This window comes from Enoplosus armatus, chromosome 18, assembly GCF_043641665.1.
Source record: "Enoplosus armatus isolate fEnoArm2 chromosome 18, fEnoArm2.hap1, whole genome shotgun sequence".
Classification (NCBI taxonomy): Eukaryota; Metazoa; Chordata; class Actinopteri; order Centrarchiformes; family Enoplosidae; genus Enoplosus; species Enoplosus armatus.
This window is the reverse complement of record NC_092197.1, coordinates 14688063-14716037: the sequence shown is the minus strand read 5'-3', so window position 1 is coordinate 14716037 and position 27975 is coordinate 14688063. Positions and strand designations below refer to the sequence as shown.

Genomic DNA, 27975 nt, shown 5'->3' with positions numbered 1-27975 from the left:
TGCAGGATTCTGACAAAATGTACGATTAAATATCAGGATTTCTTGTCTCAGCCATGTTATGATCAACTAAACCTTCAATGAAACCTTAATTTGATGTCCTACAACACATTTTTAAATGTACATTTCTCCTCACCTGATGCAGTAGTGAGTAATCACAGAGAAAACGTGAGTGTGTTTACATGCACACCAGCATTACTGTGCCCCAAGTTAAGACCACAGCTTTTTTTGTCATAGTTTGGAGAAGCTACGTGGAATGTGACAGTATGAGCCAAGATGGTGAGGCAAGTACACACCTAGTCCAATTTACATATATGTACATGTCCCACTTACAACCCCATTTTCCATGGTAACATTCTGCTTCGTAACATTCGTGAAGTATCCACTTGGAGTAAAGAGGCCTTTACTGAGATATACAATATCATATCATGTGTGCATGTAAACACACTGTAAATTAACAGTGTACAACCATACATAAGGAATTATGAGAATTAAACATCTGCAGAGCTGAAATCGGCAGCAGTCTTAACACTGCATACTGGAATGTACTCTGTTGCAAACAAATTCACCTTCCAAAGTCAGAGCTTTCGAAACGAATACCAACTGCTCCGATAATGAAAAATAATACTGTATTTGCCCAGCTGCTGGATTAAATCCTTAAATCTCCAAAAACTCAGAATTTTAGTTATTTAAACATCTTAATGACCATGGTACACTGAAAACAAACATGTTTTTAAATGGGTATCTTGATTTGTAACTAACATTTTGCAACTAACCAAACCCAAAAGAAAACTGGCAGTTATAATATTACGATTAAGCCAATATAATGTAATACCGGAAAACTGGAGTTATTAGGTTTTCATCAGCAATTAGATTTATGACACAGTGGATCTGCAGTGTAGAGGACATACTGTAAATACATGCATTCAGTCTTTGGGACAACACTATCATAATTTGGGTCACACCCATAGAGCTGAAAAAGTAAGGCATGAAACTACCTTTTTCAACGGCTATAACAGCTGATAGATTCCAAAATTCACCAGGGACTTTCACCACTTTAGCAGCCAAATCAGGTTTTGAAGAAAAGAGGATGTGATTATGGTGACTTGGCCTCTCACTCAGCAGTCAGTGGTAAATTCAGTGAAATGTTATATCCTATGCTACATACTTCATCATCAAGCTGTGATCATTTCAAACAGAGGGCATATTCTAAAAAAATATTAAATTCTAATAAAAAGGAAGAAAATGTTGAAAGATTTGTAAATATATTCATATATAAAAAAATACAAAAATGTAGCTAAAAGAATGTGTAAAGAAAATAATAGCTGTGTCGTATAACTAGCTTGTCAGATACTTAAAGCTAAAACACTTTGAGTTGAAAAAAGTTTGGATTCTAAGTTACAGATATAGGTACCAGCTGGCTTTTAGATCAGGACAAGAAATCTCATTCAAATCAAAAGGATGCTCTTTAATAAGCCAATTCAGACAGTATAAGGGGAAAAAAGCTTTATAGTGAACATTTATTATATTTCTTGGAATTGTCTGGACTTCAATTAGGCTTTTTCAACATTCCTATCTGTACATTTCAAAGCATATCTTGCTGTATTTTACATCAAAGGCAACTTTCTTGGAGCAATATCAAGGGTGCATAATTTGGGCAGTGCAAGTATAATATAGACGCTATTTTTTAAAGTCCCACACTGCAGGACTTCTATCTCCATCTTCCTATCAATAAAATGTCAATAATGGGGAAACTGTGCATTCCAAGCATATAATCAAGACACTTCAACGCCACTGCAACGTCTACATCAGCGAAACGTAGGTGATGGGTGTTTATCTTTTCTGTCTGTTGAACAGCAGGGGGCAACATTGAGGCTTAGACGCTTAACGCTTTATACAGAATCCTAATGCTGCACATCTCTCAACATTTTTTACATATAATTGTAAAAGGTTGATGAGGGGGGGGGGGGGGGGGGCGCAGAGAGACAGTGCAAATTGTTAGGCATCAAAAACCAGAAGGGGCAAACTGTTAACTGTGGCTCCTTACACCATTATTACGGTCTAAAAACAAGTTCATAGATTATTGTGTGAAGTTCCAGTGGAGTGACATGTCCTACGACTTTGCACTGAGAATTCCTTAGCTTACTCATTCCAGTTATCTGTGCTGGTTAGCGACGGACCACACTTTAAAATAAAAACTCCTCACAGAGATTACAAAAGACATCCTTCTTTGTTTCAGCTCTGATCCACAAACATCTGCCCCACTGCACTTTGTGGTTAAATGGGAAAAATCGACATTAAACATACAGAGGAAATGACTTGACGTCATGTCAAAGTAAAGGTGTTAAAATAGCAAGTTAAGTGGTGTTTGAACTGCAAAGGTTTGTCTGTGTTACAGTGTGTGTTGTGTGCATTTGAACATGTGAAGACGGGGTATGTAGTACTAATTATAGACATCAACTTGTTATTCCAGTGGTCACCCCTTTAAGAGCTGAAGGACCGTCAGTCCAGCGTAGTTAGGTCTGTGATCACGACAGTACAGGACTGATTAGGAGAAAAGCAGGAAAAGTAGAAACCTCCGATAAAAATGGAATGGACCAAGAAAAAAAATTCATGTCCAGGCGTGAAGCTGACTTTGGTTGAACAAGAGCCTGGAGTGGCAGTACTACTGTTGGTCTACCTTGTGTAAACTGAAATCTTGATGCTGAATCAGAGTTGTGCTGTGGTAGGTACAGTAGGTAGTGAAGCGGCAAGATGGGCTAGTAGTTGGAGAGACCGTCCTGTAACTAGAAGGTTACATGCTCAATCCCAGAAACAAGCCGTTCTCGTGTCATTGAACGGGACTGTAAAGCTCCGTCCTGCTTTGTGTTTCCGGATCACAGCCTCAGTCAAATACCAAAAACATGAATGTAGTCTGGTCTACTGTGACATCACTCTCTTGTCATTTGGATATTGCAGGGTGATTTCAATTTTTAGGTCCATGATTATTGGAATGTCAACGTTAACAGAGCTGAAGGTGATCAGGCCCACTGTGACATCAGTGTTAACATCCCACTATTGTCCATCAGTGATGTCATTCTCCCATCCAGGTCCATTGAGTAATCCTTTTTTTCTCTTTGTTTTTGTTTTGTTCTCATAATGTTGTTAGCACATCAATTTAAGACTGTGTGGTGGTCTCCCATAGGACATACTGGTCAAATGTTGTGAAATGTCAGTTTAACTTTGTGTAGCCAGCAGCAGAACCCTGTTTAGGACATACTGGAGCAGCGCACTGATGGTGAACCCATCTGGGTCAGCACCTTATCCAACCACTGGAGGGGGCCATTGAGATGCAGCTCAATCCAACAGGGAGTGCTGGTTACGGTCTGACGTCTGTAGGGATAAAATACAGCTTAAGGGCAAGGAAACACTTCTCACTCGTTCTGATTGACCCAGCTGAGGCTCAAAGTGTTATGGCATGCAATATGTTATGGGCCTTTATTGATGTTAGCTACAGCCATAGTAGCATCTCTAGATAATGTCTCCCCTATTCCATGTTAGTATTTTCTTTCAGTACAAAGTCGTAGACAAAGAAGAATTTATACTAATTCTTATCCCAGTTATTAACTGAGTGCTGCATAAAAAATGTTGCTAAGATGAAATAACATTCTGATTCAATAAATATAAATAGAATATATAATGGAAACAGTAGCAGCCCAACAAGACAAGTAGTAAAAGCAGTAGTATTGTTAATGTGCAAGTAGTGCTAGAGCACTTTCATTAAAGTGATTTACAACAAATAAATAAAAAGTGAATGGGAGCTTGCATTGCCCAGGTCGGACCAGATGATCAAACACAGCTGACTACTCTGTAGTCCTGCCAGGCTTGGCCTGGGCTCTACAGACAGCGGAGACACTGACACTGTTAACCAGACAGGCTACACAGCGGCTTAACCCTGGCCAGTGAGGACAAGCCAAAACACCCCCACAAACGCTGCTGTCTGGCTCCTGGGAGGGTACAACACAAAGCAGAGCCAGGAGCAGAACAGATGTTTGCTGGATGGATGGTTGGAGGGCAACAGAGACAGAGACACAGACAAATGCCCTGTAATCTCTGACATTTTACAACAAAAGGAGGAATATAATAGAGATTATACACATGCAGTGCAGATGAGAGCATGCACAAGCTCAAACAAACCTTTTACCTTTTTAAACACTTGTTTACATAATGTACATTGACCCTACCTCATTTTCCATATAAAGACACACCAGTATTCATTACCTTAATTACAAAGTGGGCGAGACAAGACAAAAGACAACCCTCCAATCCTCCGTGACTGAAGTCCTATACATTTGCTCTATTGGCTAAATGAAATGGCATCAGGTTTTATCATGTCAAGTTTTATCTGTGCATAGGAAATGGTGACTCAAAATCTGAGGGTAAAACATTTTTTTTTTGACCACTTAACCTGTTGGGACCATGCCAAGTATATGCCATCTTCTTGTCTTTCGTCACTTTTTCAAAATTGATGGCAATGAAACTAGTGATACACCGATTTTTGATGGTGAACTTAATTAGGTTTAACCAGTTTTGTTCAAGATGCTGCTATGATAATTGTATTTTGAGTTCAGCACTTATGAAATCAGCTTGTGAGTCAATGTGGAGTGCAGATGGTAAAGTTGCTGTATGGACTAAGCAACATTTGGAGGGTCTACAGGCTTTGCTGGGCTCTCGCTGCACCAACATGACCTCAGCCAGTCCAGGCTTAAATAGTATTTAAAAGTTGCCCAGGGCAGTCTTAAGCATATTATAGCTGATGGGTTTTTTTCCCCACCAAAGTTAAATCCTAACAAATAAAGGGTAGGCCTACGGGAATAAGTAAATTCGACCCATTGATCAATTGCAAACCAGTGCTAAATTTGAGGACATGGAGGTGTGTCCAAACTAGAGGAAGCTATATCATATTAGCCATATCATACCATCCAATTGTATATAATACTGCTCTGCCAAATGAAGAGCAATGTCAACAAAGTTGTCCCTCTTCATATCCATTTAGCCACAAACAAAACTAGTATAAACCAACAGTAGCAATAGCCTGTAAGTAGTCTTATCATCTTTATATCACTGAGTTTCCAGCATGGCGTCTTTCACAAGGTAGCACAAATTAATTCACTGTGCCACTCTCCGGTCTGACCAGACACCTACAACTCTTCAGTCATCATGGGTGATAGTGAAAGAGAGAATAATGTGACATGTTAACATACCTGTACTCTGCTCCCCAGCCCTTGACGAAGCTCATTCTGATGGTGCACATCCTGGTTAGTTGGTAGACTGCCTCAAACCCCTGATTGACTGACTGGGCCAGCAGTGCAGCAAACTCCTGGTTGTTAAAAATCTTCAGATTACAGCCTAAAAAAGGCAACAAAAAAAAAAGAAAAAAAGAAGTGAAGTGATCATCACCATCAGAGAGAGTTAATTCAGACATAAAAACACCTTTCTCCATCTCGGTAGAGGAGGGTGAACTGTGAAAACACTGGGGACAACCATGGCAATACCAGGACATTTTGTTCTATCCCTGATAAAGTCTGATATGTTTGAATTTTATGAATGTGTTAGATAAACCCAAAAGTTAACTATGAGTTACTTTAGAACAACGTGTGCTTTCTGTGAGCGCAACTTCAGAGCACCAAGCAGAGGCACTGTGAGGTGTGGGTGTATTGTATGTTGGTGATTATTCTCCACAAGGCTGACAAGTCCGACCCCTGAATGCCTACAAGATCCTCATTTCCTGTTTCTGTACAATTCTGTGCCTCAGTAATGATACTGTTCACACTGCTCATTTGGCTAGGAATGAAATGTTCAAAGTTACATGGGTACAGATGAGTCAGTGTGTGTGGGTGAGAGTCTGAGAAAAACTGTCACATTGTGGAGGGCATTAGTGCTCTTTCTCAAGCTTCATTTAAAAACCCCTCGATGTTTATCGATATCAGGTGAAAAAAATCTGCAATTCAGTCAGGATTATTTTCATCATAAAGGTAAGCCATTATGTACCAACAGCTATAGAATGTTACTTGGTGGTAGTGATTTTTGTTCCTCCAAGCTGCCAGATAAAAGTTTCAGTAGGAGCTCAATCAACTTTTTGACAATAAATGTAAACACTGCAAATATATCTATCCAACCCAGAAAGGAGGCTTTTTGTCAGTTGTATGGCATAAAACTGGCTCAAAAAAAGTAAGTAGCAGTAGTAAAAATGAAGAAATACTATGTATGTGTGCAAACCTGGTGGTATCTTGCAAACTGTGGCAGGGTGCCAGCCGTATCGCTGGTTGCAGTTGGGACTCTGGACAAAAATGGCACTGTCGCTGAGGCACTCGGCGAACACCTCCCCTCCAATGTAATACAACCTCACACCACGACCTGCAGAGTGGCAGAAAAAATGTGAAGATAAAAAGGACAAAAAGAAAGGGGGGAAGGCATCAATCATGAAGAAGAAATCATGAATTTTGTGCTATATAAACTATCACGTTCTGTATTCTGTATTATGTCCATAATAAAATGAATTGAATGCAAATACCACGTATTTCACATATGCTTGACCTTTTATGATGCCAGATACTTTATTATGAAATTAGCTTTGCTCAAACAAATCTGTGTACGGGTAAGTTACTTCGAAGTGTGTGTGTGTGTGTGTGTGTGTGTGTGTGTGTACCTATATGTCTCCTTGTCATTTCAACAGTTGCGTTCCTGTTAACATTGCTGAGAAGCCCTAGACAGAAGCGTTCAGAGTTGGAGGGGTCGGTGAAGCCATCAACTGTCAGAGACGGCTGTGAGGCATGGAACGTCTCCCCGACCCGCTGGTTTAGCTCATAGTAGGCTATTGAGCACCAGAAAGCTGGTTCGCTGTAGGTAACCGGCTGAAGGTCTGAAAAGAAATCGAGGAGGAGACATTTTACATGTTCTTCTTTTGAAATCCTTAACAGTTTCTGTTTTCTATTAACCAAATTTGATAGCTTTTCTGGGCCTTTCTGCACAAAATCTTACGATTTTGATCCATTTTCAATATGGCACTATTCCCAACTACCTTGGCTCTACAATACATCAACATAAACTATTCCTTGAACATTTATTTTTATTTTCAAGAGCTGTATATCGACCTGCAATAAAATTGAGAAAAACCGATGAGGAATTACAAATATAGCAGTCTTACCCAGGCCATGACTGACAGGCGACAGGGTGCCTGGTGACATTTCTGCTGGTGAGCCTGGGAGGAAAACAAAAGACACATTATATAACAGCTTTTTGTAATCTGTATTACATTTGATGTGCAGATTGAGTAAACGGTGCTGTTTAATATTACTAAAACTGTCTATGGTGTCTATGTTCACTGCAGCAATGATGTATGTTTGTCAGCACAAGAAAATAAAGTGTGGCTTTGAGTATGATTTTGTCAAAACTGATATTCTGATGCTTATTGTGTGTCTTTTTACAACCAGCAACATACACAGCTGTATGTACACTAACACAACACTCAACTAGTCTACCTGTTTCCATACTTTGATTCATCTGCTGGTCACTAGTCTCTCCATCTTCACTGATGTAACCAGGCGGAGGAGTCTCTGTAAAATAAAACACACAAACATGCAGTAAGAACACATTTTAAACAACACACAGCTGCAAATGAGAAAGACTGAGGTGTTTGTGCGTTCTTGTAAGTCAAAATAAAGGTTGTGCCTGTGTGTTCACATGTACGTAGAAACAACCACCGGGCTGGCAATCTGCCCTTTCTCCTTTCTATGAAAAACAAAATCTAAAAAAAAATCTATTTAAAACAAATCTAGTTGGCTTGTGTGACAACTAATGTAAGAAGTGAAGAAAAAAATGAAAACAAGTTCTACTTCCTGCCCTGCATACAGACCTGGTATATAGTTATTAGGAGGGTCTATGCCAGCAGGGAAGTTGGTGTTTTCAGGGATGGAGTTCGTAAAGTCATCTAGAGGCGGAAGCTCTGTCAGAATCTCTGTGTGGCGTGGCACCAACACCGGCGGCAGCACTGGGAGAAAAGGAAGGAGGCAAATATGATTCGCTATACAAGCAAATTATCAAGATCGTATAATTAAATTTACCTTTTTTCAAAGCAAGTTCTGCTTCTTATACACACACAAAAACATATACAAATAAACACTTTTTCCACTACACAAACTAGCATAACTACAGTGAAGTAAAGTGATAATGAAACCCCAAACAATTTCAGTTGCCATTACAACAGTGATTATAGACTTAGAGGGCACCTTGAAGATCATAGCCAGCAGTACTATTTCACAGAAACGCACACACACACAATTATCAAGGATCATTACCAGGCGTCTCCACTCTCTGATAATGGTAGGGATTGACACACACTTCATCCTTTTTGAGGTTGAAGGCATACTGGCAGGCGTCAATGGCCCTCAGCTCATGGTGACTGTGAAGGTCGGGCCATCTCCACAGGCGGCAGTAGATAACGTGGGGAAGGCCCTTACGATGGGACACCTGAAGACGCCCGTCCAGTGACCTGAGAAGGTTGGGAGAGAGGACAGCTGATAGCTCAGTGATGCGCCCAAGTCTTGAAAGGAGACTATAAACTGGGAGGGATGCTTAAATATGTTTGTGCCTTCTTTAGTTTCTGGTTTGGCAGTGTGAACCGAGGCAGTATACAAATAAAAAACAAACAGGAGCGTACAAGAAAGGCCTCTAACTCCCCAACCAGTGGCGTTCAGGAAGCTGGTTATGTTTTATGGCTAAACCTTATTTTTTGAGACACACACTTGCAAAAACAAAACGACAACACATTTATCTTTTGTAAATTCATCCTATGATTTACTAACCTTGTTTAACAGAAAAATGTATATTATAGACAAAACATCTATATGGAAATCACACTAAAAGCCCTCTTTATTCATGCATTTTCATGAGTAATCGATACCACCGCTTAATCTGACAGCACAGGCAGTAAACATCACTCATATTGTGTAATATATTTTGGCTTTTGCAACTCCTCTTGTTACATTCACATTTTCATTCAAATACAGCTCAATTACTTCTTCATTGCCTGTATTATTACACTAATGGCAGTGATAAGGTTGTATTACGACATTACATTACACGGAAATGGCCACACAAGCCAGTGTGTAGTGACACTGTAGATTACAGAAAGACAGATTTACAGACATTTGCACAACATGTGGGCATTACCATTTTACTGCGTAACGATTGCCGGACTGAAGAGATGTATAGTGTCAACTCATTGTGTGCTTGAGTGCATGAGTATATTCACCTGCTGTGGTCAGGGTATCCGTACATGCCAGTAGAGTCCCACTGCTCTATCGTGTGGCCTGAACCTAGACCCCATAGATCTGAGCAATTACTACAGACACACAAACATACACGCACACAGAAGACATGCATACACATGTACACACACACACAGGACAAGTGCAAAAAGGATAAAAAATAAAAGCAAACAGATGGTAAACATGGGACATTTCATTCCAAATTAGTAGGATGAAATCACAAACATGTACAGTTGGTCTCTTATTGGCACGAAGGGGTGGAAATAAAAAGATCCGCCCTCGCGCTTTTCAATAAGAGACACTAACTGGATGACAGGTGATCATATGACAAATCCAAATTGGACATGTAGTGATGTGGTGCAAACAGGTGATGCAGTGAGTAGATGGGATTGAGTTGTGGCTGCCTGTTAAAACTTTTAGATGAAAGGTGACACCAGATTAATTTATCTTCCTCATGTGTTCATACTCACACTGTAGAAGAACATTCTACTTGATCATTTTACTTGTTCTTAAGGCCTTAAGGTTAAATAAGCTCCTGCAGGGTATGATTGCATATAATATCTGAACTACACTTACACATGATTCACATTTCTAAAGATATAGATAAGTGTGATGTGAAGCAACAAGTCAAAGAGGAACTATATGCATCTACACAACAATATGTGAATGATTACAAAAAATGTGTCAATACGCGACAAAAGAAAATTAACAGATACAACAGAAATACAAAGTGTGTGTATGACTGAAGAAAGAAACACATCCCAACTGTTGCTAACTTCTAAAGCTCTTATGAGTTTTCTCAGTGCCTCGCAGAAAAAAAGAGAGGAGGGAAGAAGAGATTCTGTTGTCTGATAAGAGCAAAGTAATTGCCAGACCTGTCTGTGCAAGACCTTCTATCTGTGCACTTATCAGCCAACTCAAAGAGTTCTACAACTACAAGCCCCATGTAGACTATCTCCAGACGCAGCTAATGTCTTGCCTTCTTCCTTTCTCACTTAAAAGGTCACCAGTACAATCCCTATTGAGTCTGTCTGTCTAAAGATTCTTGATACTCATCCACTCACCTATAAATCAGTCTGGATCAAAGCAAAAAAGCTAGACTTGGAAGTTAAAGAGGTCCAGTTATCAGTTCAACTAGATTATTTGCAAAACATGAAGATATTTTCACCCAGAGCCGATGTATACTGTTTACATACATACAACATAAAACCATTATCTCTTTCTGAGGTCATCCACATTTCCATCACTGTTCAAAAGGCTGCCCATGCCTGCTATCTCTTCACACAGCTGAGGTGTTGCACTGTTCCTCCATCACAATTCCTCTTACCTCCACTCAAGCAGAAATCTACAAAGCCCTACACCTGCTATGGCTGAACAATCCTCCAGACACCTCTCTGACATCCTACACCACCCAAAAAAAAAGGACAGCTACAAGAGCCAGAGCAATTTATCTTAAGACTTTTATCAACCTTACTTATCTGTGTTCAAAGGGAAGTGAACTATGCACCAAGGCCTGGAGTGATATCTACCAAAAACTACTGAGCACTGTAGAGTAGTACATCAGGACCTACAATTCGATGGCAAGGTTGCCCCCAACCTGTAGATAGTTACAAGAAGTTACAAACAACAGTGAGAGAAAGCACTTTATCATGTATTTTCTTCTTTAATTATTTGTGTGCCAATAATTGCCTTCTTCACTGCTTGGTTCGTAGGTGATTTGACTCAATTTAGAATTGAAAGAACGTAAGTCCTTTGTCCCAAACCCTGACATCCGGAGATTAAAAAAAAAATCTCTAAATTTCTTCTTCGTAGATTGAAGACTGCAGCAGTATTCCAGCAAATGTCTAACAAGAACCACCATCACCTTATCAGTACCTCTTCAGAAGCTACTATCTAGCCCACATTCCTCCAGTGAAGAAACAGAGAGAGGCCTGGCATCAGATACTTAAGCCTCACATGGTTCTCCTTCTGAACTTTTATCCTTTTTTCGCATTTACAGTACTTCTCTAACTTCCTACTATGAACTGCACTGACCTGAGCCAGCACTGATGCTCACAGTGGTTCAATTCTATAAATTTGATATCAAGACATATAAAGGCAGCATGTCAATGCAAGGTGTAAAGCTACACAGCATGCATTAAGGCTGCAATGTGATTAGATCTGCCTGTGTAGAGTGCATTGCTGAGAAGCTCTCCACCCACCAGGAACATCACCATCTGATATTACTGGAGTCGTAGAAGATGAACCCTTCAATGATAAAGGAAAAGCAAACACGTGCAGTACATTAGCACCACCTCTGCTAACCCTGCACCTGCCATGTTTATTTTTCTTGCCACCTCTCCAGCTTCTCATCTGGAGGTCAAAACAGTGCTGTAAATGCAAATACACTATCTGATTGTTGTCTAGCCAAATGCATACCAGATTTACAGAGATCGCATTGGACTAATGACCTACTTTTGTTTCTACCTGTCAAAAATTTACCTGAGGAAGCAGAGTGGTGTGGTAATCAGAAATAGCATTCTTCAGTGAAAGACCAGGGTTCAAGACAGGATTATAAAAACAAGCTGCCCTGTTGAAGTGTCTTTGAGCAGGACACTACTATCATACGGGACATGGTACGGTCTAGAGCTGCTCTATACGAAAAGTGCCCTGACATAACCTCTGTTATGATTTGGCGCAATATAAAAAAATTGAATTGAACTAAATACCCATTAGCTCCAGGTGCGATGATTGTGGCTGACATGGGTGGGGAGTGAGGTATAAGAAAAAACACAATTTCTCTGCAGGGACAGATTCTATTATTGATACTTTATAATTTAAAAGGAAACTAAGAGAGAAAGAAAGAAGAGAGAGGGTAGATTACATAGAAAATTTGAGAAGGGAAGCTCATAAAATCTTCACAGAGCAGCCTAGTTATCTCCCCTTTCTGCTGATCGTCAACTGGATTGATTGACGTTAATCACATGCTTCTCATGGGGCTCCCCTGACTTTGCCACCTCTGTCATGATAAGGTTTCACCTGGTCTGGTGACTTGGCTCGTGTACCTCGTCATGCGACACAGGAGAAATCAATACTGAAAGACACATGACCTGTAACCATTCAGGCTAAGTATCTACAGTATTAGCAGGTTTGGGTGCACAAGGGTTGTTTCAGGCAGAAAACACATACAACACAAACACAAAAGTTTATTTTTCAAGTCTGTCAAACGACTTTCTCCTGTGAAAAAATGTGACGCAATTTAAGATCAAGGTGTTCTGTTTTCAGAGAGATGTACTGTTATAATGGATTTTTTTTCACTGTGGCTTTGCTCTTCGAGAGCCATCGCAAAGATTCACATTAAATTACTTCTGTGTAGTGTTTGTATTTATACGTATCAATACTTTGTTTCACTTCTTTCTATAGCTTTGTCTCAGGTCTTAAGACTTCCATCATTTTGTTAATGGTGTGTCTTCAGCCTTCATCATATATAAAACAGTCTATGTGATTGATGGGGACAGTGTGTGCACCAAACATATAATGCCATGCTAACCTGTCACTGGCCATCAACAGCCATTCAGATTGTCTTGTGTCTTTGTTGAATATTTTGTTTACTAAATAATAAGTCTGCCTGATAAACCGATCCAAAGACACTCATGCTGTCAGGAGGTACTCAAACTTATGCCATCAGTTAGACACACCAGCATCTGGCACATCCATTCTGCATTTTCCTTGAAGCAGCAGATGTTTGTTACGCCAAAGAACATTTTTTGAAACCATGGTAGCGAAACAAACTTCAGTTCCAGAGGGACATGATGAGAACTCCTGTGATCTTAATCTAAAGTAGTGCCTTCTAACAAGCCATGTCAACCTATATAATCAATGTAAGGAGATGAAAGGCAATACTGAAACAAGGATTGAACAAGGCGGTTCAGAATTTTGTAGCTGCAAAAAACCACAGCGTAGGCGCGATCAGAGCCTGTCGCGCTTCCAGCCATTGATCAGAATAGAGCAACAACGCTGCACACAATGTGAACGCACGGATACGTTTTCTGCATATACTTAATGAATTCTGACAAAGCTCAACATAAAACAACTTTGGTTGGCATCATGTGTTGGACATCTGTTTCCTCCAATCAGGTTTCACTTCTGCTGCCTTGCTAACCTATGGAACTACAGAATGTGGAAGTAGACCCGTTGTTGCACAACAGAGACTCTTCTTTCTGCAAGCCTATGGGTGCCCGTCACCCTCCTTCTTCCTTTCATGTGTGTTGACACACCTCGCTGTGCTGATCTGTGTGGTGGTATTGTGGTATACCAGTGTACAGGGACTGTGGACCAGTGTTTGTGCTACTTCCTTAAACTTACTTTACTTTTGCTAATGAATGAATTATTTAAGACAAAAAAAATGTGGCACATTCTCAAATGTGGGAAAGTGCTGTCTTGCCTGAGCATGATGATGCTAAAGTATATATACACACATGTGTTTGTGTGTGTACTATGTCAAGGACCATGTGTATGATTGGGTGGGACAGTGTGTATTTTACCTAAATATCTTGACATACATCTGTGTGTGTGTGTGTGTGTGTGTGTGTGTGTGTGTGTGTGTGTGTAAGCATGTGAAGAAAGGCATAGCAATAGATGTGTGTGTGTGTATGTGTGTGTGTGTGTGTGTGTGTGTGTGTGTGTGTGTGTGTGTGTGTGTGTGTGTGTGTGTGTGTGTCCTCATCTCACCTTGGTATGGTGACACACTTTGTGTTGCTGTTCTGCGTGCTGATGGCTTTCTCCAGCTCATCCAGCTGCCCAGTCTTCTTCACCTTCTTCACCAAGCTCTTCACAGCTTTTTCACACCATTTCTCCTCCTGCCCTCCTCCGTTCTGCTCCCCTACACCTCCAATTCCTCCTCCAGCTCCTCCACTCCCAGCCGGAGTCTTCTTCCAGCCCAGGAGGCGTTTCACTACCGGGGGAGTGAAGGGAAGGATGGAGGACATGGTGGCCCGTGTATGTATTTGTGTGTTTGAGTGTCCTAAGTGTGTGTCCTAAGTGACACAAAGAAAAAAAGGGAGAGGGGAAGGAGGGTGATACGGGTGATGGGTTGTTGTCTGAATTACCACTGGAGATTAAAAAAAAAAAAAAAAAAACTATGTATGCACAGAATATATGTATGTATGTTTTTAATTGATGTCTAGTCAGAACTAAGGCATTAGTCTTGAGGAGTCTTGGGGAATTATAATATCAGATGGAGAGCACATAGCATAGGGAGCGGAGAGGAGTACATCCAAAGAAATCTAAGAAACAGAGAAAGCACACAATGCCATTTGTGAGCACAAAAGAGTAAGACAGTTCAAAAGATGAAAAGTCTGATGAACACCTCATTGCATAACATTTTCTTCTGAAACAATGACATCAATTATGCCCACACATCCAGATTTATGAACAGTTTTTGATAGCCGTAACTATCACATCTATCATAACCCCCTGCTGCTAACTCTCCCAGCATGTACAGTACTGCATGTATCAGCCAGACTGGCAGTCATAGCATTACACACCCTGCACACAATTTGGAAACATTAACTGATTCTGTTTCATATTCATTCTTTTTTTTTTCTCTGTTGGTCAACACCTGATGAATATATTTTACTGCTGGTGCACACTTGACTGTTCCATCTAGTGCTTTTTGATTACAATAACAAAATGAAGCTCTTCCGTTTGCACAATTGGGTTTGCCATCTCGCAAAATCACTTAAACTCATTTATGTGCTTTAACACAGAGTTTTTTGGTTTTTTTTTAGAACTGCATGATGTATTGGTCACTTTGCTGATACTGAGCAATAATTGCTTACATACTGCATATATTATCAGAATTTGGATGTCACATTTATAGAACTAATTCGTGAAGTTCTACTATATCTACGCTTCAGAAAAATGTAGTGACGGTTTAAGTGAGCAGATGTTTATGTTTATGTAGAAAAACTTTTAAAACGTTTTTACCAGTGGCAATATCTTACATATCATCAACCAGCATTTCACTATGCATACACAAAACTGTTCGCGTCGGGTACTTAACCTCACAGATGCTCTTCACACAGCTGAAGCTCTGCACAAATCACTAATAATTATTATTGATCAAGGGTATGGGTGATCCTCTGTCACAATATATGGCAATCTTTTTTACAGAGAAGAGAGGAATTTATGCCTCAAGTGACAAATCTGTGTCAGTATCTCCACTGATCCTATACTAATCCTATAGTTAACCTGTGCTATTATCGAAACCACCCTCTCACCCTCTCATGAGAAAGCTGAGCAGCGTCAGACTGTGTTAAACCCTGCTCGGGAGCAGCCTTGACAGATAAAACATGCTGACCCATTAACACCACCTGCAAACCTTTTAAGTTTCACTGATCCTTTCTGGAGACTATTGACCCTTCTGGAAAGCGAGCAATTCCCTGTGCTGAAAACAGCTAGTGAAATGTGAAATCTGATGGCCACTACACACGCTAAACATGCATATGTAACCTTATCCTATATAATAGCTCCCATTTTATTGCCAAGATCCATTTTCCAGCCTAATGAGGAAACACACATGCCCAAACTGAGCAAATCCAGAGAGGATCTACAGAGAATACTCTAATTGAATTATTAAATCAAATTTGAAAACCTATCTTATTCTGTGGAACCAGTCTCTTAAAAGAGAAACACTTTTGTCATGTGCAGATTAGGGCACTAGATCATTGATCAACAACACTTAAATAAATATAGATAGAGCCACTCAGTGATGCAGATCTCTCAACTCAGCTGCCAGGGAGGAAGGGATAACTGTCCTCGGCATGTTACTCTGAAAGCCCAAGCTCCTTCTAAGAATTAATTTCCCAAGCTTAACCCTTGGACTGCTTACTAATAGTGCAAGAGTATGAATGGCTTTCAGAACGAGGCAGGACCGTTTCTGCTAGAATAAGAGAAGGCTGGAGGTAAAATAGTGTACTGCTGGTCTTTGATTGGGGTCACTGAAAAGTGATTATTTAGCAAAATAAAGGATCACTTCAATTTAAGATTGTGGCTCCTTGTTTTGCTAAAGGTTGATACACAAAAGGAGGAGGAATACACTCCTGCAACAACGACAAAAAACCTCTGCTGTATGCGATAGCCTTTACAACTGTACAGAAAGTCTTAATGTAAGGAACACAAAGCACAAAACGTGCTGATGTGGCCACAATGTACATGTCTCCTGGAAATGCTGACCACGGCTATCAGGGCCTTGTGGGCAAAATAAGCAACCTTATTTTGTCTGCAACGTCTCGTCTTTTTTTTTTTTTTAAGAGAAACTGTTTGTTTGGGTTACTTCTTCTCCGAAACCATACACACAACACACACACGGTTTGAAGAATAAGCTAACGCTACAAACGGCAATTCACACCACACAGCCAGTGGATGTTAGACTTCGACAAGCCACAAAAAGCGAGTTCGTTTCACTGCTACATGTCATTTGCTGCATCTACAGACACAGTGAAAATATTCAGGTTTCTTTTGTCTCGAAATGACTGATAGCGCCCCCCTCTCCTCTCCTCTCCTCCTCCCCTCCTCCCCTCTCCTCCTCCAAAAAAAGAAAAAGAGTACGAAAAAATCCGCTAGCAAGCTTGCTACTTTGTGTCACAGACAAATAAACAGGTCTGTTGCATGTTTGCTCGCTCACAAATCAAATCAGTTTCAATGTTATGAACACACTTACCCGACGAGGAGGTGAAAGGACGCTGAACGGCCGCTCAGGTGCCTGTCAGAAAAGCCTGCTTGTTCATTTTAAATGCATCCAGAGAGACTTTAAACTGTATTTTCCACCTCCGAGCCGCCGGGATGATGGCCCCTCATTCAAAGCTCAACCGAACATGTATCGCTTCATGCAAATCACAATCGGCAGCACGACGCCACAATGCCCCGCCTCCTCTCTATTCCTATTGGCCGAATCCCGGGGTTCAGCCGATAACCTGTTGCCAGACGGGTGTTCTATTGGCTTGAGGTCGTGTCCGTCATACGTTGTTACGTACGAAGGTATGTCGGTGATGTTTATCAGCGGGTACCTTGATTGTCCTTTTACAATTGCATAATACTGTAGGTCGTCAATTAAATAGAATAGAATAGAATAGAATAAAGATAAATCTCATAGATAGAAGAATAAAATAGAAAATGTTAGCATTTATTTTTATAATGCTTCCCTTTTCAAAATTGCCACTATCTGTGGTTTAATACCCTACACCGCCATTCGCACCCACTTGTATGATATGCAAATTGTGAATTACAGTGAAAGCATATAGAACTAAAGATAAAACAAACTATGCTTCTGATGAGAAACTAGGTAAAGTCACCACATAAACTCATTCATTTATATGTATTTATGTGACAGTAGATATATAGGCTACAGTATAGTCAGTGGTCACTAACAAACTGGGTTAATCAAGAATATTTTGTTTATCCTGTTTATTCATAGGTAATTCATTTATTTATTCATTAATTAAAAACCGCATACAAATGAATAAAAGGACACTGAGTATGGATTATTGGGTTTACTAAGTACTTTTTCGTGTTTGTATAAGTAGACTTTAGACTTAAACTTTAGACTTTATTTATCCCACAGCGGGGAAATTTGACCACATCATGCAAATATGTAGGCATATGAACCTGCAGCACCTGCATGCAAACTAAAGTCTCTCTCCGCGGAAGAATCAGCGCTCAAATCAGTCTTTGTCAGCATGAGCTGTACGTCAAACCTGTGAGTATTTTCCTCATATCCTGAAAGGCGCATGCTCTGTGCGCACAGTCACCTGGGACCTGTTGCTCAGCTGCGGCTATTGCTGTGTTATGAGAACGCCTGTTTTAGATTTAAGGGATGCTTCTTTTTATCCTTCATCGTTATGGGTATAAGTGATGCGCTACAGACCTGCCACGGTCTAACCAGCCTATAACCAAGCCGGATGAAAACGCTAAAACAAAAAGCGGACACCACAAGTCACTGTGTCTTTCATCTCATTCGGCTCAACCCAGGAAAGAAGGTCACACACCTGTAAGTAATTGTTTTGCTTTGTCTTTCATACATTGCCTAAATAAGTAAGGATTTGGCAAACAATTGGAAGAATGACTGTCAATAGACTCCAAAGCAAACAATTGTAAGTTTATGCTGTATATGCTATAGAAAAATAGCATGTTGGAGACTTATCTGACTGTAACAGTCAATGGTTTACATGCAGTGGGCCATTAGGCCATTTAAAAAACTCCCAGTGCTGCTGTCAAAAAAAATAAAAAATAAAAAATGGATATAGGACTGTGAGGCCCAACCAAATACTTTATTGAAGCCAAGGGCAAAATAATGTGGCAGTGTGTACCCATTTAGAGCAAACCCACTTTGTTGCATATAATATGTTCCACAGTGTGTCTACAGGGGCTGTGTGCCTACAGGCAGGTAGCTCCTGGATGATGCTCTGAGTGTGTAGACAAGAACCGATAATAACCCTCACTGGACCATCACCAAGGAGACAGAAACTCCAGAGGGTTGCCTGCAGTGTTTGCTAAAACTCTCCTAGGTGGGGGGTGGGGGCAATTTAAATGTTTTCTCTGTTATGATTATTTTAAAAAAGTGTTATTTTTTGTGTGTGTGCAGGGGTGTGTCTGATTTGTACGCTACAGGCAATGGGCAAATGTTGCAAATGCAACGGGAGACTGCTGTGCATGTGCCTGCTGCCTTGCATGATGACCGGCCACCTTCTGATCTACATCATGGTGTCCATATTCGTCACCATCTCTTACAATCCTCCAAAAATAATTGTCCACTACATTGCCCCGGGGATTTCTGCTAACACCTCTGCCCTGGCCTCTCACCCACTTGGCCCTTTCTGGAACCTTCGTCTGGAGGACAGCGGGCTGTGGAACCAGTTGCAGCAAGCTTGGGACCGTCACCACAATCCAATCCTGCAAGGAAACACAACTGGGATAGAGAGGAAGCCAAAAGCTAAGCCTTTATCCGAACTTGAAGATGAATGCCTTTCTGACTGCATGTCACGCAAGTGTTCAGTCCCTCGTATGCAGGATTTAAACAGCTTGCCAGAACAAATGAGGGCATTTATCTGGTCAATGCACTGCAGGGAGTATCCCCTCCTTATCAACCAGCCTGGTATGTGTAGGAGGAACAATAGCAGCTTTGGTCTGGATTCTCCCATGCTCATCATGGCCATCAAATCTCAAGTGGGGAACTTTGAAAACAGGCAGGCCATCCGTGAAACGTGGGGACGCAGTGGTCTGGTGAAGGGGAAGTCAAATAAGAAAGGCGGACTAGTCCGTACAGTGTTTCTGCTTGGAAGGCAGGACTCAAGCACAGGCCCTCACCCAGACCTCAAAAACCTCCTGGAGCTTGAGAACCAGAAATACGGAGATATCCTACAGTGGGATTTCAGAGACACATTCTTTAACCTGACCCTAAAGGACTTGCTGTTCTGGCATTGGCTCCAGGAATACTGCCCCGATGCCATGTTTGTGTTCAAAGGGGACGATGATGTATTTGTTCGAACAGGTGCCCTTCTGGATTACTTGCACAAGCAGTTAGAGGAGCACAACCTGTGGAGAGCCCATACAAATGAAACTGACATGAATTTGTTTGTGGGAGACGTAATCAATAATGCAATGCCGAACCGTGAGCCATCAACTAAATACTACATACCAGAACATTTCTACAAAGGCGTGTACCCACCGTACGCCGGTGGAGGAGGGGTGGTGTACTCTGGCTCGCTTGCATTACGATTGAAAGAGGTGTCTGAGAGGGTGCGCCTTTTCCCAATAGATGATGTGTATCTGGGCATGTGTCTGCACAGACTGGGGCTCTCTCCAAGCCACCACCCGGGTTTTTTAACATTTGATCTCCCACAGACAGACAGGGGCAATCCCTGTGCTTACAAATCTGTTCTGCTCGTTCACAGACGGAGTCCCAAGGAGATGCTGACGCTATGGAAGCAGCTCCAGAATCTGCCGGGTCAATGTTGAGGCTCATTTGCCTGCCAAATAGACTCATTGAGACCTCATTGAGATTCATTGAGCACAGGTTGAATGTTGCCACCATACTCATGTGGGAAGCGTACACACTGTGGCTGAAACTTCATGCCAAGCAGGCGGTACCCTGTGAGGGTCACATGCGACGTACCTTTCCTCGGAAGAGTTACGTAACACTGAGGAGGAGACTGATCTACCTCAAAGGGTACTTATATTATGAAGGCATTACACAATAAAGGCTAAAATCAATACTGGTATGTATTTGTACCCATTCAGCTTAAAAAATGTATTTTACTACCTTTATAAAGAAAATGTAATACCTTACATATTGTTTTATAATGTTAGAAGACAATACTTTAGATAGCTTTGTGATACATTCAGTGGTGAACATGAATTAATTTGTGTTTTCGCTTGTTTTAATTTTGTTTTCTTTAAGTCAGCAGTTCCAACTTTCCAAATGTCTCACATCCTCTTTGTCCAATATTTAAAATGTGATGGAATTGATAGTCTTTTATAACTCCAGTAATAATTTGTAGCAATGCTTGACTTTGACTGTGGTTATCATTTAGCCAGGAAGGGTGCAATGTATAGGAGAATTATGCTATCTGATTTTGGAACAATAAAAGTTAATTCATCCGTTTTTACTGCACAAAATGTTGCTGATTTAAAAAGGGGCCTTAGATATTACAAATTGTTTTTCACTTAGAGTTAGAAAAGACAAAACTCCACAATGATTTTTTCTCTCGTCTGTTATGGATTTTAAGTGACTGACTCTAGTCAAGTTATCCAGTTAACTATTGACATACTATTGAAAGATTTTGTCTGTTAAATTGGAAGGGATGAGGGTTTATTGGAGATGAACACAACCAGCAGGAATGCTCAAGGATTCCAACAGCAAATGTGTGATGTTTAAGGGTAAATAAATGTTCGTCTCTAAAAACACAATTTTATTAAATATCCTTATTCATTCATTTTGTTTATGGTGTTGTAGTTCACTTATATTTTGGTTGCAACAAGATATAAAAATAAGAGATAATTCATTCTTCTCACCATAATATCTCTTTAAAAAGACAGACATGTAGTCAAGATGAAGGCAAAACATTATGGCTCATGAGCATTAGAGCATTTATAGTCTGACCTTAGTAAATCTGATCAGGTCAGGAGGGAGTGTTTGATAGTCTATGTTCACTGGTTTGCATGTGGGCGCTTAAACAAAGTTGGATGACGTGAATTCCTGTGTGCAACTGGTTGTTCTGCTTTTTCCACAGGATACACAAATAATTAATACATGAATTTTGTTTACCAGAACTAAAAGGAAATCAGGAAGTAAATGCATTGCATCTGCCGTAGCCAGACGAAGTTACATTAAAACAAGGAAATTACATGGACGGTCTAAATTTACCCTGCTGGAAAGCAAAGAGGAGGAGATGGAAAATGAGACCCTAGGAGATGAGTCTCCTCCAGGCAGAAGGAAAGCTGTTGTAGGAAAACACCAACAAAAAGAGAAGACAGAGGGTCACCGTGTCCACACTGAATAATTCTAAAAGAAAAATTACAAAGACGAAATATGTTTAGAAACTGGGTGCATCTCTTCTCTTCTCTTTATTGTATTAAAGCCTATTCTTGTCTGGTCTCTATCATTGATTTTGGTACTAATAGGCAGACAGTGGCTTCAGAGTAATGTAGTTGCTGAAGAAGATAAGTCTATCTAAGGACCACAGGAGGAAGATTACTGAGCTACTGAACACTAATGAGGAAATGGAGAGATGGAGGAAAGGTGAACTAAGTGTCCATGCAATTATAGTTACATTTAACTACAAACTACATGGGTGACAAATTAAAGGAAAAACCAACATGAAGTGTCTTAGTATGAAGTCAGGCACAAGGCCACAAGCCTCCAGAACACCTTCAGCGCTCCTTGCCCAGTCTGTGGAACAGTTAGAGATATGAACACAATTCCTCCACAAGATAATCCCTCATTTATGTATAACACTTCTATTTAATCAGTTAATATCACTGAGATCAAGATCTCTTTTGTAAGAGAGAGTATAGCAGGTAAAAAGAAAAACATGGCCAGCCATGACAAAAGCACATATAGCATCAGAGACGATCACAGACATCACTAAATAGATGAAAGTTATATGTTATATGGTATCATTTGGTCTTATGGAGAGCATTGTTTTACACGTTGGTCCAAAGTCTTCCATAGGTGTTCATCTGGGTTGACCTTTGTGGTATTGGGCTGTGTGAACAAAAATGACTTGACTTGACAAAGTGGTAAAATAAAATAAAAACTAGAATCTAGCAAAGTGAGATGCCATTGGAGGTGAATGAATATTACTACTACAATTTGGGTAAAGGGACACTTTAATCTAATGACATGAGTTTGCGTGACATCTAGTGTTGGACTCCTGCAAATGCAGGAGAGTTCCTGAAAACTCAGGAATGATCTAGTGACATGGCCACTCCTGAGTAACAGCTCCACCCAGTGGAGAGCTGTGGTAACGACTGGAAAGTTCCTGAAGACTCTGGAGCTCCTCCAGTTACAATATAAAAGCTGGGACAGTCCCACTGCTGAGACAGAAAGCAACACAGAAGAGAACAGACACTTTAACAGTGTTCCATCTCACAACAAGAGGACTCAACAGTAAACACACAGTGAAGATGCTGTGCTCTCATGGACTCCAGTCTGCCCTCAGTCCAGTCATGGACTTCTACTGGCCTGTACGCAGTCTGTGGCCAGAGGTCAAACCTCTGCTCTACCAGCAGGATCTACTGCAGAGAAACCTACAGGAGCTCCGCAGCAGTCTGGAGCTGATGGACAAACTTCAACACCGGATCCTGGAGGAGACGGAGCCTTTCCAAACCAGTGTGGCCGTGCAACCGGCCTCCTGCCGGCTGGAGAAAGAGGGAGAGCACTTTGGCCTGACCCTGGACGCTCAAGGCTTTTCCCCAGAGGAGCTGTCCGTCAGGCAGGTGGGCAGGAAGCTGAGAGTCAGCGGGAAGACGGAGAAGAAGCAGGAGGACGGGGACGGCTCCTTCTCCTACAGACGCCAGGAGTTCAGGCAGGAGTTTGATCTGCCTGAAGGGCCGAGCCCTGAAGCCGTCACCTGCTACCTGGCTCCAGACGGGAAGCTCCACATCCAGGCGGCCAAAGCTCCGTGTGTCGAGGAGGCCGAGAGAGAGCTGACTATCAAGAGGAGGTCGGAGGAGGAAACACAGCAGAGTGTGTGTTCACACACAGAAGGCAGCAGCACAGAGAGAGACAACAGCACACAGGACAGACCTGAAAACATGGACTCATCTGCATGTTGTTCTGACAATGTACAGTAAATGTGTTTCATACAAAAGTTAAATGTAAAATTTGTATTTTCATAACTGAGTATGATAAATAAATGGTTTTGAATTTAAAGCATGTTTTTCTGTTGTTTTAAAAAAAACATATATTCTTTTCTTTTGCAGATATAGCTTTTATTGTATGTATAATACATACAATATACTTCATATGTACATATATTATTGCATACTTACATTATGTATTTTTATGCTTATTTGATAGAGGAAGAGGGAAATGATTCACATATCTACTATGAATAACTTCATAGGTCCAACATGTCTGTTATAACCAGTACTGGCTAATTGTGACATTTTGCCACAGCTCTCCAATGGATAGAGCTGTCACTCATGAGCGGTTATGACAGATGGATCCTGTGTGCTCACAATGTCTCATAGGATCTGATGAAAACAGTGTGTAGCTACAGAATACAGGCAGTTTTACTGAGGTGACTTTACAGTCAAAAATCCACATATAGTTGACTGAGAATTAATGTTTGTTGCTTTATTAATCATACTGTAGATATTTGGTTTCAGCTCAAATTCCTAATTTTTCTGGGTTGGCTGATGGAAATAATGATAATCAAATTTCAAAGAGAAAGGGGTGCCCTTTAGCTCACCTGGTAGAGCGAGAGTCTCATGTACAAGGGCTGAGTCCTTGCCACAGCGTTTGATTCCAGCCCAGGGCCCTTTGCTGCATGTCATCCCCTTTCTATCCCCCACCTTTCCTCTCTATCGCTAGCAATTAAAGGCAAAAATGCCCCAATAAATATCTTTAAAAAAAATTCAAAGAGGAAAAAGATGCGACCACATTTAAACTGATGTCAAAACCACATTCAAGGTGATAACTTACAGAGTGAATCAGATGTCCAAAAGGAAAATCAAATGAATGTTGACAGCAGCCATTCTGCATAATTTAAATTTAAACTTTCATACTTTGAATGTTTACTTGTACATGAAAAGATGCACAACTAAAATGTTGTTTAGATGAAGAATTTATTTTCAAGAGAATGCAAAAGGTTTTGAATTCAAAACATGACCCATTATATCAAGCACATACCGCAAAAAAAGGAAATGAGGAGTAACACATTCCAGTAAATATAACATTACATCCCATTATAGAGGTAAGTATATCAAACACATAGAATAATTGTCCTCTCACCAAAAACTTGCTGAGTGTCAGTCATAATCAATTCCAGTTCAAACCTTCACTATTCAAAGGTCAAACACTAAGACGTTTTCTAGCAATTATTATTGTTTTGACCTAAGAAGATGCAGTTATTATTAAATAATAGTAATAAAAACTAAAAAACAAAATGTAAATTTCAAAACATTTATTGATCATACAAATAGAAAAGCAAATAAACATCATTTAACTTTTGTATGAAACACATTTACTGTACATTGTCAGAACAACATGCAGATGAGTCCATGTTTTCAGGTCTGTCCTGTGTGCTGTTGTCTCTCTCTGTGCTGCTGCCTTCTGTGTGTGAACACACACTCTGCTGTGTTTCCTCCTCCGACCTCCTCTTGATAGTCAGCTCTCTCTCGGCCTCCTCGACACACGGAGCTTTGGCCGCCTGGATGTGGAGCTTCCCGTCTGGAGCCAGGTAGCAGGTGACGGCTTCAGGGCTCGGCCCTTCAGGCAGATCAAACTCCTGCCTGAACTCCTGGCGTCTGTAGGAGAAGGAGCCGTCCCCGTCCTCCTGCTTCTTCTCCGTCTTCCCGCTGACTCTCAGCTTCCTGCCCACCTGCCTGACGGACAGCTCCTCTGGGGAAAAGCCTTGAGCGTCCAGGGTCAGGCCAAAGTGCTCTCCCTCTTTCTCCAGCCGGCAGGAGGCCGGTTGCACGGCCACACTGGTTTGGAAAGGCTCCGTCTCCTCTGGGATCCGGTGTTGAAGTTTGTCCATCAGCTCCAGACTGCTGCGGAGCTCCTGTAGGTTTCTCTGCAGTAGATCCTGCTGGTAGAGCAGAGGTTTGACCTCTGGCCACAGACTGCGTACAGGCCAGTAGAAGTCCATGACTGGACTGAGGGCAGACTGGAGTCCATGAGAGCACAGCATCTTCACTGTGTGTTTACTGTTGAGTCCTCTTGTTGTGAGATGGAACACTGTTAAAGTGTCTGTTCTCTCCTGTGTTGCTTTCTGTCTCAGCAGTGGGACTGTCCCGGCTTTTATATTGTAACTGGAGGAGCTCCAGAGTCTTCAGGAACTTTCCAGTCGTTACCACAGCTCTCCACTGGGTGGAGCTGTTACTCAGGAGTGGCCATGTCACTGGATCGTTCCTGTCAGATCAGGAAGTTTGCTGTTTGAAATAGATTCATCAGTATAAATGAAGCTTTCACCCACAATATAGAATCAATCTGGGAGATGATTATTTTTAAAGATAATCTGTTCATATTGTTCATTAATCTACATGTCATTTTCAGAATCAACCCTCTCTCTCTCTGCGTCCTTTTTTGCAATAAGGTTACATTCCATTGGTTTGAAATGTCAAAGATGGAGGATAATAAAAGGTTTGTCATTGTGATCCTTTAACTAGAAGATATATATTGGATAATTTAAGGAATGTAGGAAACAGTAAAACATATAAGTGAATAATATTTTTAATAGAGACATTGTCTTTTCCTAACCTATTAGAATGTAGAAACCACCTACCTCTTCTGAGGAAAAACTGTAATCCATGAGTGACAGCCTCTTCAGTGGATGTTTAGTCTTTTGAGTTTCTCAGATGAAACACAGTGTGTGCAGAGCATAGAATGTTTGGGCGGCCTCATGCTGAGATATGAACCAACAGTTTCCTCTGATCCTCCCCCTGTCGTTTGCACATGCCTCCACTAGATGGCAGCCTTTCATTGTACAAATACTTAACACCAAACTCATCCTCCAAACCCCAGCAACTTTCCTGCCATCTCAGCACTTTGCCACTAGTTGTCATCCTAGTTTAACAAAAGACAAAATTCATTTACTGACACTGTACATTGATTATACAGAGTTTCTAATTAATACTGAAACTGTTCATTTGCATTCTCCATTCATTCATTCTCTTTTTATTCTTGTGCCACACAGTGGTTTTAGTTTTGATCATAAGTGAACATCACAATCATATTGATGCACTGACTATAAAGTCTGCTCTCCAGGTCACATCTAAAGAGATCATTGTGTGAACAAACTAATCTGGATGGAAACGCATAAAACTGTTAAACAGATGTAAACTAGCACAGATTTCAATGAAATAAAAGGAAACAATACACTGTACAGGTGAGTTACTCTCAGTGAATTCATGGCTGGCCTTGTTGTATCATGTACTAATAATGTGCTGTAATAGCAATAGAACTGAATGTTATTTTATTCACTTGTCAACAGTAGTTTACACCTTTCGTCTGCCAGTATTTTATTTGCTTATCCACAGAGTGTACAGAAAAGATTGATATGGAGGGCTGCGCAGAGAAGTAGGGCAACAACAACAACAACAGCAACAACAACACAGAAGGCAGGATTTAAACCCACAGTCTTTTTTTCAACACAGTCTATCTCTCAAAAAAAACCCAAAACAAGGACGGATGATGAAACCTGGACTGGCAAACACAGCGCTTTGCTGCTCGGGGATATTGTGTCAAGGCTGGTGTCAATATTTTTGACACATAAAGAGAATATATGAGTTTTTTTTGAGAGAGGGGAGAGATACATTTTTTTTTTGTCAGGCGTTCACCTTTGGATGAACTCCCCAAAGTGAAGGCGGGATAGAAGTGAGGAGGATTAGCAGAATGAAAGGTAAGGAAAACAGAGGAAGGATGAGGAGGAGGATGAGGAGGAGAAAGCAAGACTCAGCTCCGTGTAAACCATCCGCATTGTTCTCCTAATGCTGCTTGTATGCACAAACACACACATGCGTTGTGAAGCTGTCGGGACAGCATCAAACACACACACACACACACACACAAGGAGATTCTCGGGCACAAACTCGCACTTCCTTGTTCCTGTCTTAGTTTGTCCCTCACAGAGATGGTTTTTAATGCGCCATAATCCCCCTCTTTCCCCTGAACACATAAAAGAGATATCCTTCTATCTGCGTAAGTGGTTCTGACGGCCACCAGCTCATCACAAACACACACACACACACACACAAATAAACACACACACATAGAGCCGCCAGCTCATCAACATGCAGTTATTCCTTTGGCGCTGGATCGCAGGCTGTTAATTGGCTGCCAAGCAGAATGTGCGTGTTGCTGTGTGTGTGTGTGTGTGTGTGTGTGTGTGTGTGTGTGTTTGTGTCTGTACCGCAGAGCCAGGTTGCTTAGAAATTCCTGTCACGTCTCGGAGCCTCGATTAAG

General features: G+C 41.0%; 4 protein-coding genes across 8 annotated transcripts; 2 read left to right on the top strand and 2 right to left on the bottom strand.

Moving 5' to 3' along the window:
* Positions 1-3245: 3245 nt before the first annotated feature.
* On the bottom strand, positions 3246-14272 carry smad2 (SMAD family member 2). 5 transcript variants are annotated; one of them, XM_070925187.1, is made up of 10 exons: positions 14016-14272; positions 9290-9379; positions 8334-8527; positions 7892-8026; positions 7518-7592; positions 7184-7237; positions 6686-6898; positions 6256-6393; positions 5241-5385; positions 3246-3369 (listed from the first exon to the last, which is right to left on the bottom strand). In XM_070925187.1, exons 1-10 carry the CDS (start codon positions 14270-14272, stop codon positions 3246-3248), a joined length of 1425 nt encoding a protein of 474 aa, XP_070781288.1. The 5 variants fall into 5 exon arrangements, with proteins under 5 accessions (XP_070781288.1, XP_070781287.1, XP_070781289.1 ...); XM_070925186.1 differs by lacking the exon at positions 9290-9379 and having other exon boundaries at positions 5241-5498; positions 6252-6393; XM_070925188.1 differs by lacking the exon at positions 9290-9379.
* Positions 14273-18956: 4684 nt separating this feature from the next.
* On the top strand, positions 18957-20300 carry LOC139301404 (N-acetyllactosaminide beta-1,3-N-acetylglucosaminyltransferase 2). Its single transcript, XM_070924789.1, has one exon. The coding sequence runs from the start codon at positions 18957-18959 to the stop codon at positions 20298-20300; it is 1344 nt and encodes a 447-aa protein (XP_070780890.1).
* A 2670-nt stretch (positions 20301-22970) lies between these two features.
* LOC139301306 (heat shock protein 30-like) lies at positions 22971-23639 on the top strand. Its single transcript, XM_070924665.1, has one exon. The coding sequence runs from the start codon at positions 22971-22973 to the stop codon at positions 23637-23639; it is 669 nt and encodes a 222-aa protein (XP_070780766.1).
* Positions 23640-25033: 1394 nt separating this feature from the next.
* Positions 25034-25702, bottom strand: LOC139301276 (heat shock protein 30-like). The gene has a single exon (XM_070924626.1). The coding sequence runs from the start codon at positions 25700-25702 to the stop codon at positions 25034-25036; it is 669 nt and encodes a 222-aa protein (XP_070780727.1).
* Between the last annotated feature and the right edge of the window lie 2273 nt (positions 25703-27975).